This window comes from Sapajus apella, unplaced genomic scaffold (genome assembly GCF_009761245.1).
Source record: "Sapajus apella isolate SASKATOON/1434 unplaced genomic scaffold, GSC_monkey_1.0 scaffold22, whole genome shotgun sequence".
In the NCBI taxonomy this organism is placed as follows: domain Eukaryota; kingdom Metazoa; phylum Chordata; class Mammalia; order Primates; family Cebidae; genus Sapajus; species Sapajus apella.
Window position 1 is genome coordinate 24,167,837 of NW_022436962.1, and position 16,762 is coordinate 24,184,598.

Consider the following 16,762-nt stretch of genomic DNA (forward strand, 5'->3'; position numbering starts at 1 on the left):
CACTCTGACTTCTTCATAATTGTTTCTGAATTTATAGGCAGTATTTAGAAAAGTGTTCTGAGACCTTTGGAAAAAAATACCATATAAATGCAGAGCATTACAACTATAATAATAATTATTTTGCTGCTCTTCCACCATCAATCCTGACACTATTTTCCCCCTATTTCTAATCAGCTATTTTCTTCCTCCCATTCAAAATAAGGAGAGACAGCTTTAAATTAGCTAAAGATAAAAAAAAAAAAAAAAAAAAAAAAAAAAAAAAAAAAAAAAAAAAAAAAGATCCTTGAGGCACTGTCTGCTGTGACAGCCTTATCCTCGTAAGGAGATAAAGCTCTACCTCAGAAGAGAGCTTTTTGATACTATCCCACATGCCAGCTTATGAGAGCTGATTGTTAAATATTCTGGGGTTTTATAAGCCAACAAGTATTTTAGATGTCAAAAGCCAACGGAATAAAAATGCTCTGATCACTCAGTAACAAAATACTGATCAATACTATAAGCAAGACACTGACCTAGGTGTTATAGGGAAGACCAGGTACATCTTTAACCTATAGTCTAAATAGATACATGGAAGGCTGTGGGCTCCTCAAGGGTAGAGTCTTCTCAATAAACACTTGCCATAGTTTGGGCAAGAATATAAAGTGAAAGATATAAATGAAACACATGTTTGTTGAATGAACAAATAAATAGATAAATGCTAAGGTCCAGTGCTGCCTGGCATTGAGAAGATCACTTTTAAGAGAATCCCAGACACTCATGTCCAGATTAGCAGAAAGGAACTGTCTTTCTGATGACTTTCTTGGAATTGACATACATAAGGAACAAGTACTAATGAATAAATACTTGCGTTCTATTCTTTTCTTTGGGCCTTTTTCTCTACCTCTCTAACTTCTCTTGCTCACTTGGTAGAGTATAATCTATTTGAAATACTGCTCAGTAGAGCCCCCAGTGGTTTCGTAGAACTGTGAAATTTGATATTATTTTCCTAAAAAACTCTCCTCTGAGGGTAGTAACATTTGCCAGTCTCCTAGTTTTGGCTTTGTTGTGCAAAGTGAACTATCATGGATTAAAGATGGGGCCACAAGTCCTTTGCTACTCTATGCACTGAGAAGTGAAGTCTAATTTCCCAGCCCTTAGATCTGGGCTTGCATTACTGATTCACTTAATAAATGGAATTTGGCAGAAGTGATCCAGTACTTCAGATTTTAAGTGATTTAGAATACTTACAACTTTTATCCATGCCTTCTGGAATACTTGTTCTTAGAAACTAGCTGCCATGTTTTCAGGAAGCCCAAGCATCCCCATGGAGAGGTCCATGTGGAGAGGAGCCAAGGTATCCAGTGGATAACCTTGGATGAGTTCCAAGTCAACTGTAAGAAGCACTTACCAGTCATTTGAGAGAGCTATCTTGGCAGTAGGTTCTCCAGCCCCAGCCAAGCCTTCCCAGATGATATGTCTTATCTTCATGAGTTTATCAGAGATGAGCTTTCCTTATTGAACCTGCCTAAAACAGATTAGTGAGCAAAACAATTGTTATTGTTTTAACTCCCTAAGTTTTGTAATAGTTTATTATGCAGCAATAAGCAATATGCCAAAATAGTCAACAAAAGGAACCCTTAAAGAATTATGAAGATTAGAGCCACCAACAGGAATTGAAACAAAACGCAAGGATGGCGATTCCTATCAAATTCCTGATTTACTTTCCCAATTTATCCTATGCAGAACACAGATGAATTCTGAAGAATGACAGTGAAGTTTTAATATCTCAATCAGATGTTGGCTCCAATTGCAGCTGTTGTTCCAAATGTAGTTTCATTGATGGAACAAACAGATATGGCTAGCAGCACCTGGTCAGGAGCCATTGAGCTGCCAAATACTTATTTCTCTATACCTGTTAATGAAGTCCAGAAATTAGCAAATTGTAGCTCATGGGCCAAATTCAGACTACTGGATTTTTATAAATAAAGTTTTATTAGAACACAGTTACATCCGTTTACGCATATATTATGTTTGGCTGCTTTTGTGCTACAACAGCAGATTTCAGTAATTATGGCAGATAGTATGTCCTACAAATTCTAAAATATTCATTTTCTAGCTCTTTACAGAGAATGTTTGCTAATCTCTGGTAAATATCATCAGAAGAAATTTGCTTCCAGCCAACAGGGTTAGTAATATACCTCCACTGTCCTACTTCAGGGCTATTTCAACTTTACAGCCCTGTGTTATAATCTAGTCCATAGAGACCATAATTGTCTATCCATTCCACCAGATACCATGCAGATACATTGTATTAATGATATTATATCATGCTTACTGTACCTGGTAAACAGGATGAAATAACTAGTTTTAGATATGTTGTTAAGAGACTTGCATACCAAAGAGTGATAAATAAATTCCACAAAATTCAGTAGTTTATATCCACTGAATATGTTATTGAAATCTGTAGTGATTTACTTGTTTTGAGCATGCCAAGATGCTCCATTCGTGAACATGATGACAAGTTGCTATATCTGACCTCTCTTACCAGTAAGAAAGAGGGACAATATCTAATGGGCCTTCGTGGATTTAAAGCGAATATATATCTCATTAGGCATGCTACTACAATCCATTTACCAAGTAAGATGTAAGGTCATTAGTTTTGTGTGGGGTCTAGAATAAGAAAAGCCTCTACAGCAGTTCAAGGCTGCCATGCATACTGCTCTTACATCTAGATCCAGTAGATTCCATGGCACTAAAAATGTCTCTATTGGGCAGGAATCCTGCATGAAGCCACTAATCTGATAGGGTGAATCATAGAGCAGACATTTAGAATTCTGGAGCAAAACTATAACAACTTCTTCAGAAAAATTATTCTTTTAATTCAGAAATTCTTTTTTCTTCAAAATTCTTCTTTAGAATACCGGTTTGAAACTGAAAGCTTGATCATAGGCCATCAAGTTATAATGCAACCTGAACTGCCCATGATGAACTAAGTGTTGTGGATCCATCCAGCCTCTAAGTTAGGCATGAAGTATAGCATTCCATGATCAAATGTAAGTAGGGTTTTTGAGATCAAGCACAAGTACATTGAATAAGCAAGTGACCCAGTTATCCATGGTGTCTATTTGTGCTACAATAGCTTCAGAATCTTACACCCATGGCCTCATGGGAAGCACTCAGTGACCAGTGGACTGAAAAATATTTGGCCTTGTTTACAGAAATTTTTGCATGATATTCTGATATCATCCAAAACTGAATGACTACATCGTTGTGGCCCTACAATGGTGGTGTGAGGAAGAATAATTTTCCCAGTAGGGAGAACTTCCAGCAGTGTACCTAATTGTTCATTTTGCTTCAAAGGAGAGAGAGCCAGGGGTACAAATCTACATTGCTTCATGAGCAGTAGCTAATAGTTTAGATGGATACTAAGGGACTTAGAAGAAACATGCCTGGAAAATTAGTGACAGGAAAATCTGGGGAAGAAGGAAATGGATAGATCTTTCTAAATGGGCCCATGTGAATGCTCATCAAAGTTAAACCTCAGCATGTATGGATCTTAATAATGGGCAAGAAGACACATTCTACAGACCTCTATCAGATTTTTCTCTTCAGTTTCTTCTGTCCTTGACCAATAGGTGCATGAACAAAATAGCCATGGCGGTAGACATGGAGGGTATGCGTGAGTTCAGCAACATGAACTTCTGCTCACAAGGCATGAAAGGGCAGTATTTTGTTCTTGCTCCATAAAAAACTTACTCTTCATAGGGATTTGTCTTCCCTATCTGTAATACCTTTGCCAAAATCAGCATCTATGGACGTACAGAATTCTTATATCTTATTTCCCATCATGGTATTCCACAATGCTTTGCTTTTGACCAAGGAACTTACTTTGCAGCAAATAAAGAATAGCAGACTCATGATCGTGGAATTCATTAGTCTTAACTTGTTATCCATCACTGTAAAGCAGTAGAAAGGTGGAATTCTTCTTTTAACAATTTATTTACTGTGCTAGATGGATGAAAACACTTTGCAGGGCTAGGATAATGTCCTGAAAGATGCAGTAAATTCTCTAAATGATCCATCAATGCATATTGCTGTTTCTCCCTTATCCAGATTTCATAGATTCAGGAATCCAGGGGTGAAGATGGAACGGACTCCTCTCACTGTTACCCATAGTGATCAACAGCAAAATTTATTCTTTCTATTCTCAACTTTAGACTCTGTTGGTCTAGAAGTTCTGGTTTCCAAGGGAGAGATGCTTCTAATAGGAGATACAGCTATGATTCCATCAAGACAGAAGTTGATATTCCCTGCAGGCGGCTTTGGGATCCTCATGCTAAAGAATCAATAAGAAAAGTAAGATATTAATGTATGGGCTGGGATGACTGTGACTATCAAAGGGAAATTGGATTACTACTAGCTTGTAGGAGTAAGAAAAAGTGTGCCTGGAACTCAAGGTCATATCTTATACCTTCAAGTCTTGTAATTACTTTTGTTACTGTAACAAGCAAAGTAGGCGGAAAATAACCCAATTAGGGCTCAACTGCAAAAGACTGAATCCGTCAAAAATGAAAATTGAGATCACCCCAATAGGCAAGAAACCATGACTAGGCAATGTGCTTGCTGAGGACACAAGTATATGGAATGAGTAGTGAAAGAAGGAAGTTATAAATACCAGCTATGACTACAAGATCAGTTATAGAAATTAGGAAGGAAAGGATTATAAATATTTCTTAATAGAAATGTATTTCATCATATATTAATCAATTCTTTTTTTCTCTCCCATCCACCATCTAATATAAAATGGGGTAACTATAGTTAGTTTTTGTATTAGTTCCCTAGGGCTGCTATAACAAAGTAGCACAAATTGGGTGGCTTAAAACAATGGAAATTAATTTTACTGCAGTCTGTATGCTAAAAGTCCAAAATCAAGGTGATGGCAGAGTCAATTCCTTTTTAGAGGCCCTGAGGGAGAATCTGCTCAATGACTCTCTTGTAGCCTCTGATGGTTGCTGGTAATCTTTGATGTTTCTTTGTCCAATCTCTGCCTGCATTGTTACTTGACATTCTTTGTGTCTGTCTTCAAATTCCCCTCCTAAGTACACCAGTCACTGAATTAGAGCCCACCATAATCCAATATGACTTCTTCTTGATTATATCCGCAAAGAACCTATTTCCAAATAAGATCATATTTACAAGGTCCAGGGTTTAGCACTTCAACATGGCTTTTTAACAGACACAATTCAACCCATAACATCCTTATATCTCAATATATTTAAAGTACATGACATCGAAGGGAAAGTGGATCTCAGCTAAAAAAGGACTGCACATCGTCCCCAAAATGGACAAAGTAACCTATGAGGCTATGTCTCCTCTTTTTTTTTTTTTTTTTTTGTGGCATTGTCTGACTCTATCAACCAGGGTGGCGAGTAGTGGTGCAATCTTGGCTCACTGCAGTCTCTGCCTCCTGGGTTCGAGTGATTAGAGTAGCTGGAATTACAGGTATGTAATTCCTCTATTATGCAGGAATCTACATGAAGCCACTAACCTGATAGGGGAATCATAGAGCATGCACCACTATGCCAAGCTAATTTTTGTGTTTTTGGTAGAGACAGGTTCATCATGTTGGCCAGGCTGGTCTTGAACGTCTGACCTCAAGTGATCCACCCACCTCAGCCTCCCAAAGTGCTGGGATTACAGGCATGACCACTGCGCCTGGCCGTCTTTTGTTTTCAGTGTTTTTTCATCTGTAGAACTGATAGTTGCATCCTATTTGGTAGAAGCATCATTTTGCTAATGTCTTCATTTGGAAGTTACCTTTAGTTAAGAGACGTGGACATGGATGCCAAGTTGGCAAGGGATGGATTATGATAGTTTTCTACCGTATCAACTTAGCTAAATCGGGAACTGTATTTTCCAGAATTCCCTCTCCTGATTCACACTGAGTTAAGGTTAGCCTTAAGGGAAATTTGCACGAGGTTGGAAAAGCAGAATTGAAGAAGCAGGCTTTTGAAGGGGGCACCAAACTCTATGATTGCAAGCACATCTTTTCCGTGATGTGGTGACTCACCTGCACTTAGTGAAGCAGCTGTGATTGAAGTTCCCAAAGCTCTGTCTTCAGTTTTGCCAAGTTCTATGCTAGGTAGGTCTTCAGCTCTATGGCAGAGAGCACTCGATCCCTCTGGAAGCCATCCACATTGAGGTTGGTAAAAGGCTGATACGGGTTCCAGTTTTTCCTCCTAATTCCATTTCTTTTTTGTTCTCCTCTAGTTCATATCCAGCTTTTGTTACTGATGGCCGTGCTGACCCAGAGAATTCAGCCTGTTATCAGACAGATGCAACACACTCCCATTGACTTCATCACATCCCACACTTGTATGAGGTCTAATCCCTGGAATAAACCGCTCATTCTATATCACTGTGTCTCCTTCTTATTAAACCCTGATACATGCACCTTGTACCAAACACTGAAAAGGTGTCATGAAGGAAGAAATCAGAAACCACAGGAAGCACTGCTGTTCATATTCCACCACCTCAAAAAGGCGGGAAGTCTTCTATAGATAGGTGTAATTTGGAGCACTTCTGAATTATGGCCCATCTTTCTGGGTGCCAGTGCTAAATAGTAATTTTCTACCTCACTCCATCTGACCCCCACCCATATGCAACAACTATGTCCAATCAGAGCTTGAAACCAAACAGTAATCTATATTTCCTGAGATTACATGTTTCATGTTTGGGGAAAAAAAGCATAAATAAAATGTATTGTGGCCTATTTACAAGAGCCTGTTCCCAAACAAAGTGAAGGCCGTCACTGATTGACCTCTATTTAATTTGGCTCATTGGACTTCTTAACTATGGGAATATCTAGTTGAGCAATTTATTAGCATTCTATCTGAGTCTGCCTCTGGAGTGTAATTCAGGTCCTAGTTCTGTACCCTGACATAATTTTTTTATTCTTTTCCTTTTAGCCTCCCATTTTCTCCTGTTTCTCATATTTCATTACAAAAGGACATTTTTCCCCTTTACTGCCAGCATGTGATTGTGGGGTTCTGTACATTTCTTCTTGCATATTTCCCTGTGTACATGTTTTCCATTTATCAACTTCTCTGCCCTACCTCCCATGTTGCCTTTCCTTGTCTGGAAGAAACTGGCACAAACTCTTTCAAGAAATGAAAACCTCCTATCCTGTTTAACATTCATTGATTGGAAAAGCATTAACTATTGAAATAAATGTAATATATATATAGAAAGCTGAAGCTACTATTTTGTTCAGCTCAAGATAACAATGCTTGCTATGTTTTTAAAATTAATTACAGATTCATTCTACTAAGTAATTAGATTCACTAAGTGTAAAACAACCCTTGCTGGAGTCTGAGAATGGTTCATGCATTGGCCAGGGACTCAGCTTTCTTGGGAAGACACGATTATCTCCTAAGGCAGCCCTAAAGCTCTCAGACAGCTAGTGAGGCCCAGCAACCTGTGGAGTCTGGTTTCTAGAGCTATGGCTTGGTTAATCTGTATTATTTTCATAAAGTGGTTACATTCCTTATGACGAAATAGAGGCTAAGTGATTCAGAGATTAGTAGAAAAGACCTGAGTCCCTCTCAGGATCCTTGGTATTCTGATTGGCAGGATTACTATTTGCCCCAGGATAGGCTTTCTCTCAAAATTATAAACTTCCAAAAACATAAATCATTTCCATATGGATAAAGATGAGAAACTGTATTGATTTTTCTCCTTGTTTTGTTAGAAAGAAAGAAAAAAGAAAGAGAGAAAGAAGGAAGGAAAGAAGGGGAGGAAGCAAAGGAAGGAAGGGACAGAGGGAGGAAGGGAGGCAGGGAGGGAGGAAGGAGGGAGGAAGGGAGGGAGGGAGGAAGGGAGGGAGGAAGGGAGGGAGGAAGGGAGGGAGGAAGGGAAGGAGGGGGGAAGGAAAGGAGGGAGAGAGGAAGGGAGGGAGGGAGGAAGGAAAGGAGAGAGGGAGGAAAGGAGAGAGGGAGGAAGGGAGGGAGGGAGAAAGGAAAGGAGGAAGGGAGGAAGGGAGGGAGGGAGGAAGGAAAGGAGGGAGGGAGGAAGGGAGGGAGGGAGGGAGAACACAGAAAAATCAGAAGGAAAGAATGAAGAGAGAGAGGGCAGCAATATACCTTACATACTATCAGAAATTTAACATTTAGACTTTAACAAAAATGTCTGATAAAGTATCATGTATTTTAAATCACGAATTATATATCAACCTGACTCCTTAAATAAACTCTAGCATCAAGGAAATTGTCTGAAGAGTAGAAAGTACAAAGCAGAGATTTACTTTTCACCTGATTAATACTTTGTATTAAAATAATCCAAAACAGCTCTGTTAATTGCTGTTAAATTCAGTTTCCACTTTTCTATAAAATTAAAATTATTTTTGGTAGAAAAGCCACTTTTTAAAAAAATGTCAAAAAATATTTTAACATTTTCAAGTCAACATACACAAAATTATTTATGTCAAATGCCATCACATAGACTCCAACATGCCAGATTCTTCAACTCTTTTATTCACCCCAGGCAAATTTCAGTTTGCCATAAATCTTCCTTATGGCCAAGTCCCACTAGACTTCTATTTTAATTAAACATAGAAAATATTTGCATTATGTTTTTCCCATGCCCCCAACCCTCCATCAACAGTGAATTGGGAACCCAGCTATGCATTAACCCAATGTTATAAGGAAGCTGTACATATGTACAAAGCTCAGTTTCAGTTCTCTGGGAAAAGAGTAGGCAACAGTGATTTGCTGCAATGCATTACATGTTAATGTCACCAAAGATGTCAAATGAGCAAGTGACAATGGAGGGGTCAGGGAAATATCAAGATCCCTAAATGAAAGATTGTCATAAATATTTATCTAATAGCCACTGGAGAGATCACTGAATTCTCACCAATCAATCTGGCAGTGATTTGGTCACCAAGGTGCAAAGGCAGATGGGATCCCCTTAAGTTCACTTTACACAAAGCTTCCCCAATGTGAGAGGAATTATATTTGCAGAGGAGGATGACGGCATTATGAGAATAGAGGGGATAGTGACTGGGTAGATCAATACTGGAGCTCTTTCACTTCCTTGCTAATTCTCTCTGCTTCACACTCAGAAGACTAGATATGTGTCTTTCTCATCTCTCTTTCCCTATACAAAAATCTGTGTTTTATTTCAACTTTGTTATATATGCAAGTTACCAGAGCTAAGAAAGGCTTGAACCTGAGTTAAGGTAAAAGACGGGGGAAAAAACACACATCCCAAACCAGTTTCATTTATATAATGAAAATAAAATTTTACACAATCAACAGAAACACACCAAGATTTTTTTTTTTTTTGCGAAAAATATTTTTAAATAATTTTTTCTTTTTTTCTTACATTCTGATATACATATGTAACAAGGTTTATGGTACTGTAACCAGAATCAAATCAAAGAAAAAAAAAAAAAAAGGAAAAAGGTGGGAAGGAAAGTAACTGATATATTGTTGAATTCCTTTCTATCTCCAAGCTGGCAAATTTGCAATATTTGTCTATCATTCAGCTGCCAGCTCTAACTTGTTTGCACACTTAAAACATCATATTATTGCACAGGAAGCCAGTGAAGGCGTACGGTATAATGGTCAGTTCCTTACTATTAAAAAAAAAAAAAAAAATCTCTTAAACACAGAGAAGGAAAAAAAAAAAAATCCAGAGCATGAAACACACAAAATCAGATATCCTTTGTCTCTTTAAAGAATGCCTGAAGGATTCTTAGACCACTTAAGCTGCCCTGATTTTCTCTTTGCACCAGTGAGCACAACAGGGCCTGGTTTGGTAGGTTTTTGTTTTCTATGTGGACAGCCCAGGAGGACCCCAGGCCTTGGTGATTCAATGTCTTTTCTATTTACTTTTGGTTCTTTTTAATTGGTTTAAAGTGTGTAGTATCTTCGGTCTATGAACCTGCACAGACTATTTAGTCATAAACTCTACAAATAGCTTAAAAGGAAAAGGGGGAGAAACGAGTTGTATTACATTTTTATTGTTGGTTTAAAAAAATTACTTCTTTAACCTCCCTAATTTGTCAGTTTGTGGGAGGTGAATCTCAATGGCATCAAAAGTTATAGTCTTCTCACACTTGTTAAAAATAAAGTGTTTAAACAAGTTTGTTTCCATTCACAAACTTTACTCCCAACTAAAAAAAAAAAAAAAAGAAAAGAAAAAAACCAGAATCCATCCTCCTTCCTTATTGTCTCCTAATGGAGAACAGGAATCCTTCCCATCCAGACCATCATCACACAACCGTCTCCACGCCCATCAGCTTTGGTGTAAGGATTCTCGGTGTCACACCATTGTTTAGGTCTTCCTCGAACTCCAGCAACTGCCCCATGAAGTTAAGGTTTGGGGAGATAATTGGTCGTTTGCCTTTGACAAATTTATAAGCATCAGTCATGGTCATCCGAGTGTGCTTCATCAAGTAAGCAATGACGATGGTGGCGGAGCGGGATACCCCAGCCTGGCAGTGGATGAGAAGCCCCTTCCCACACTGGTGAGCTTCCTCTGGAAGAAGGGAGAAAGACAAGAGATGAAGAGAAGACGAAAGAGAGAGGCATGGAGGGAGAAACTTTTATCTAAACTTTGCAATGCTTTATTTTGTCGAGAAACAGTGAATTAAAACAGTTTTAAAGCCAAGTATAATCTACAAGTTCATTATGTATATTCATGTCACAACTTCCAGAACTGGCAAAAGTTGATATCAGCATGAATGAGAAGCTATATATCTACACTTAAAGAGAGGATTAAATGAAATAATTGCTCATAGGAACAGTTTGCTTCACAGGTGACAGCAGTGGCCTAAAGCCAGACCTATAACACAGATAACTTTCATGTTGAACAAGCTACTGATGAAGTCCACTATAACAGTCACTGACCCTCTCTCAAATGTCATGTTCTCTTTTTTTCTGGAATCACACTACCGAAAAAAAAAATGAAGGAAGGAAAAGGAGAGAGGGAGGGGAAAATTATACACACAAACACACATACACACACACACAAATATATGTATGTATATGTGTGTGTATGTATATATATATATTTATATATATATAAATATATATAAATATATATGTAAATATATATATATATATATACACACACACAGTTCCTCTTTGGATTAAGAATGTTAATTCCAATTGTCAGTAACCTAGTGCTCGTAACAACAACTCTCTCACCTGTGATAGAGAAAAAACACTTTTTTTATTCCATAGATTTGCTCTGTACAGGAACGGGCATTAAATGGATAAGAGTTTTAGTCATACTAAACCCTGATTAAAGTTAAAGGAATACAGCTAAACTAGAAAGACACTATGTTCAGCTTCTCCCCAGAAAATCCAGTTGTTGCAAAGTTAACTAAAGACCAGTAGCACACAGGCTCAGGGTGTTACCTCTCAAGTGTTCAACCCCCTTTGCATCCCCGTATGACATTCTAATATGGCAATAATGCAGAAGATGGAGGAATTCCATCAATGGCTCAAAATCCAGAGCAATTTAAAGGAGAGACTTGCTAAGTTTTTAGATATATTAAAGACTCAGGAGAATAGCATGTGGGCACTGACTGAACAGATTATTAATGACATTTCTAGACTATAACGCATCCCTAAGAAAGCTTCCTTGAAGGAACACCAATTAGATAAACAGGTAGTGAGGGAGAAGGGGTAGAGAGAGTAGTCATTTCACCTAAACTGCTTCTGGACCAAACTACTTCTAGTGGACCAGGAAAAAGAAAAGAAACCTGATGTAGCTTTGTATCTCAATTGACAGATGAGGTTTACGTCTCATAGTCAACAGTATTTCAAGAAAAGCATCTCTCTTTTTCCACTTCTTCCCTTCAGCACACAATATTTAGTTCCAAGTCAAGACTAGAAATCATGGTGGTAAGAGAATGAGCTTCTAAGTGCCCAGCTAGACTACGGTTCCACTACACACACTTGATTCAGGAATTAATAAACTGGCATAAACACTAAACTTAGATGCTGCTTAGTTTATATTAGACTCTCAGTGAAAGTTATTATGTTTATAAAACCTGCTGTGTTTTTCCTAAAGCAAGACTGTGAGATTTCAGTTTACCCAATAATATAACAATGAAAATAAAACTGTGCCTGTGCGGGTTGTGATTCGGAATTGTTCTTCAGGCTAAATGCTATTTGTTATTGGTTTTGTTTTCCTTCCAAAAAAAAGGGGGGGGGGTGGGCACAGGTAAGCCTGAGTAATCTATAATGAATGTGAGAGCTTTGGTTGAAATCCTCTTAGAACAAGAGGATTTCTTACCCTACTCATTAAATAGAAAATAATTTCCTAACTTCCTCCAACTGGAATTAAGTCAGATGGAATCTCAGTCATAACATCATGTATCAACCAGAAGTTCCTCATCTGCTTGTTGAGAAATTTTTCTTCCTCAGTGCTCCAGGTTTGGCTCAGATTTTATTAATAAAGAATCTACAGTATCTCTGCATCCTCAAGTGTTGCCAGTTGGGAGCTACTTAATATGGCATCATAAACATCACCCTAGTGTGTTGTGAAAAGCCTCAGGCTTGGGAGTCAAAAACCCTGGATTCTGGTCCCTTCTTGGACACTAGAATTCCTATGACCGTGGAGAAGTCACTTTACTTCTCTAAGTTCAGTGATCACTCTGAATGTCCTTTCAGACTCAGTATTCCACGGTCCTGTGCTCATGGCATAATTAGCAATGAAAACAGCTTGCCAAAATGACCAGAGATATAACACTACAGTATATCCACCAGACCCCAATGGCTGTTAAACCTAAGGCTGTTTTTTTGTTTTGTTTTGTTTTTTCTCTGACAAGGGAACACCCCACTCCACTTAAATCTATTCTTCCTGGAATGGTAACAACCTGCTGTAATATTTAGCAAAAGTACTAGGCCACCCCTTTAGGGTGATATGAGTTGAAGTTACTTAAAAATAAACAAATGTTGAGTTTTGCTATATTGCAGGTGTTCCCAAAATGATATTTGAGTCTTGAAGCAGTTTGGAGCTATAGAAGTTGCAGAAGTTAAGATTAGGATTAGGCTGCTAGTTGCTTCCTTCTGGGGATTAAAGCCTGCAGTTGGTAAAACTTCCTCCTTGGAAACTACTCCGGTTACACAACCTGATCTTTCCTACTTCCCTGAGTTTGGGGCAGACTGTCAAAGAAAAGCTAGTACCATCTCCTCTTATGCTGGATGGATAGGCTTAGCAGGGAGACAGGAAGGCATGGATGTGTTTGGAAGGGATGTCATATTCACTGTATGTTGCTTTCAAGGTGCTGAAGGGTGCTAGTAGATCAAATAGCAGCAGCAGCAGCTCAGGCCTCCAATTCCTCACTTTCCATCCATTCTTCTGGTTATAGAGCATGTAAATGCTAACCCCTACCCCTATTTCATTGAGAACCCAAGGGATGAGGATTTCTAGTTGAACGGATCCCAACAAATTCAATTACTGTTCTTTTATACTCATCCTAATGGCTTGGATACACCCGACGGGCTATGACTTAGGAGAACGCTTAGGTGGTTTCAGGTAGCAGAGCCCCCAGAAACTCCAGGGCAGTTTTTGTTTGTTTGTTTGTTTTTTTGTAACACAGGAATAAACCTTGAACTTGATATCAGAGCAAGAGCCGGAGGGGAAAGGAAGGCAGAGGATAAAAATTCCCTGTGGGAGATAGTTACCAATGAACTCAAAAGCCTCTTCAAAGTACTGCCGCAGGTTCTGCTTGTTGCTGTCGGTGGCTGGCAGCCGCTTGTAGTTGAACAGGCCTTTCTCATAGTGGTAGAGGGGAAGATGAGTGGTGACGTTGATGACGTAGCCGATGTTCAGCCGCTGCATGGTGTCCAGGTCCTGAGCATCCTGCTCATTGCCAAGGAACAGGAAGGGCAAGATGGGGGTGAGCTCAGCGTTCTCGATGTCAGGGGTGGTGGGGATGGGCTGAGGTAGCAAGCTCGAAGCCGCAGATGCGCCGCCCCCCACCTCCCGGCACTCTTGGAGCTGGAGGGAGTTGTCACAGAGGTTTTCATGGTTCTGCTTAAAACTACTGAGTCCACCTGGAACACAAACACAGAAGGTGAGACGGACTGAGATTTCAAAGGTGGCAGAAAATGCCATCTCCCCATTAGAGTGAGTTTGCTTGTAGCTCATGCTATTTTAAATACACACATATATATAACACCAAAACAAAAAATAAAAGTCCATTTAGAGACCCAAGACACGCTTCGGGGAATATCACTGCATAGAACACTTTGGAAATGTGCTCTTTCTACAAATGAGGGCATGTTCCCTTAGAGTTCCACGCAGTATCAGGCAATTTCCTCAGCTGCAAATGTGACCTGCCTCAAAGAGCCATATGCTCAGTGGCCTACATAGAACCTTGCACTTTGGGAGCCAAGAAAGGTACAGATGACCTCCCTAGGTGGATTCTCAGCACCATAGGAGCATGTCTTGTACCCTTCATAGCTCACCTTACCCAGAGGCCCATGTTTGTTCCCAATACAGCAAAGTGGTTACAAGCAGGAACATTGGAAGAGACAGGTTACCTTGATTATAATCTGGGTACCATCATTTCCTGACACTATGACTTAAACAAGTGTATTTATCCCTGTGCTTCAGTTCCACCATCTGTAAACTGAGGGTAATGGCGTCTCCCTTTGAGTGTGATTGTGAGCCTGAGATAAATGAATACGTGTTAAAATATTTCACAAATTTCCTGGCACACAGTAGAGCTCAGCAGGTATTCATTATTTTAATTTATATTATTTATATGATTGCTTACAGGTGAAAGCAGCAGAGAAGTACTTGGAAAAGATAAGCCAGGATGGGGTGATGGCTCTTTGAATCTTTTTTGATATTCTCCATGTAGGTCCCTGACATTTGTCAACCCTGAATTTCAGTAGAACAGAATGTGAGAGCAGCGTGGTTCCTTATTACTCGACTTTCCAAGGCTTGTGAGCACATAAACCCATCAAGAAACCTCTCACGGGTCTGCGAATGCATACTTTTGAGCTTACAGCTCCGCCCTGCCTCCCAAGAGTTATGGGTCTAGCATAAATAGCTTATAAACTGTGCTTGTTCCTCCATTTTAAAAATGCAAACCTTCCCCTGAACAAGTACGATCTCACTTTTGGGAATGGATCTTAGGGAAATAATCTAACCAAAGATAGTTAGCTAGATTGTGGAGATGTTCACTACAATATTATCTGTTTTATAAAAAGCAAAGGCCAAGTAAAAAACAAAAGTAAATTAAAAGAAGAAGAAAACAAAGGAAAAATTAATGCATTCATTTCATGGAATATTATGTAGCCATTAAAAGAGTAGTTGCCAAAAGGATGTGAAAATAAATATTTTGGTTTAATATTAAATGTTTAAAAAGCTAAGTAAAAAACCTTCACCAAAAGCTGAAGGACTGTACAAAAAAAAAAAAAAAAAAAAAAAGAATACTTGTTTAAGTTAGGGTAGGGAATTTATGGATCACAGTTTATTGTTTAAATTTTCTGCTAATGTTTTTACACACAATAGCATGCACAGATAAACCCAAAGCTCAACTTATATAATATACATGTAAGTGCTATAAAATCTGATTGACATAATTAGTGCCAACTGAGCTTTAATTCTAATCAAACAGAAGAACTAGACACACTCTGGCTTTCCCTTTGAAAAGAGGGGGAAGTTGGAAAACTCCTATCAGCTGAAAGCCACCAGAACACAACATGTACTCTCAAAGACAGATGGTTTGTGGCTGTCTTGATCGCTCCAGGAGATAAGGCAGAAAACCCAAAGCATGAGCCGGAGATGGTTATGTGGCAATAAGGACAGGAAGCCTATCTGTCCACTAGCTTCTGAGCCTAGCGTATGTTCTTCTCCATTTCAAGTCTCATCTTTGGCAAACCACAGTGGGAAACTCCAGACCATAACCTAGACTGAGTCTCATGACTGTTCAGAGCCAATGGACCCAGAGCTGGTTGTATAAAAGAGAAATCACATTCTCCTTAAGGTATGGTTATGATCCAAAGAAAACTCAAAGGGCAATAGTATGTTCACTTTACTCATCGAAAGTAAAAACTCAAAACCTCCTCAGCTTTTTGAAAAGAAAAACAAGAGCTCTATACTAATTTTAATTGATTTCTAGAATTAGCCTCTGCCCTTACATGATAGTTTATTCTGCTAGGCAATTACGATAATAAAGTTTAAACTGTAAGAGATAATTTTGAAGTAGAAAGAAAAGAAACATGGAAAATAGAAACACTTCACCAGTGAAGACTTAAAAAGTAAATAAGATAAAAACTACCCGTTTTCGTCACAGCCTCCACACAAGGGATTCTGAAGAGTCATTTTAAAATCTGCTCAGCTTTGCCTCCACAAAAATCCAAATTCCACACAGATTCTGTGATGGGAACCTAATTCACTTTTTTCTTCAAAAAAGGCAGTTGTTACATTTTCCCATATAAGATGAGAGGAAAGAACAATAAAACAAATTCAAAAGAAGTTTCTAAAAGTGGGGGAAACCTCTCTGTTCTTATTTAGGGTACTCAGCTATAATTTGTCTTAAAAGCAGCTAGTTAAGAAAAAAAAAAACAAAAAAACAAAAAAACAAAACTGCATGCTAGAAAACCCCACACACAGAAAAAAGCAGCATCCAGCTTTTTAAAATTCTGCCTCTACACCTCCTTTCTCAATGACATCAGCTGGAGGCTCCCCACCTGCCCAGTTGCCATAGCAGTTACACAAAGACATACAATGACATCAGTTGGCATGATAT

The 16,762-nt window shown here is 38.8% G+C and overlaps 1 protein-coding gene and 1 long non-coding RNA gene across 4 annotated transcripts in view; both read right to left on the reverse strand.

The window, feature by feature from the left end:
- Positions 1-258: 258 nt before the first annotated feature.
- Positions 259-7,768, reverse strand: LOC116558970. The gene is made up of 2 exons (XR_004272256.1): positions 3,569-7,768; positions 259-1,504 (listed from the first exon to the last, which is right to left on the reverse strand). It is a non-coding gene; the product is annotated as an uncharacterized LOC116558970 (long non-coding RNA).
- A 1,481-nt stretch (positions 7,769-9,249) lies between these two features.
- DUSP10 (dual specificity phosphatase 10) overlaps positions 9,250-16,762 on the reverse strand; it is a 40,987-nt gene continuing 33,474 nt past the window's right edge. For all 3 annotated transcript variants that reach the window (XM_032289306.1, XM_032289307.1, XM_032289308.1), the window contains exons 3-4: positions 13,683-14,054; positions 9,250-10,521 (exon numbers count right to left, since the gene is read on the reverse strand). In XM_032289306.1, the coding sequence (XP_032145197.1) occupies positions 10,256-10,521; positions 13,683-14,054 (638 nt within the window). In that variant the 3' untranslated portion in view covers positions 9,250-10,255. The remainder of the gene's footprint in view (positions 10,522-13,682; positions 14,055-16,762) is intronic.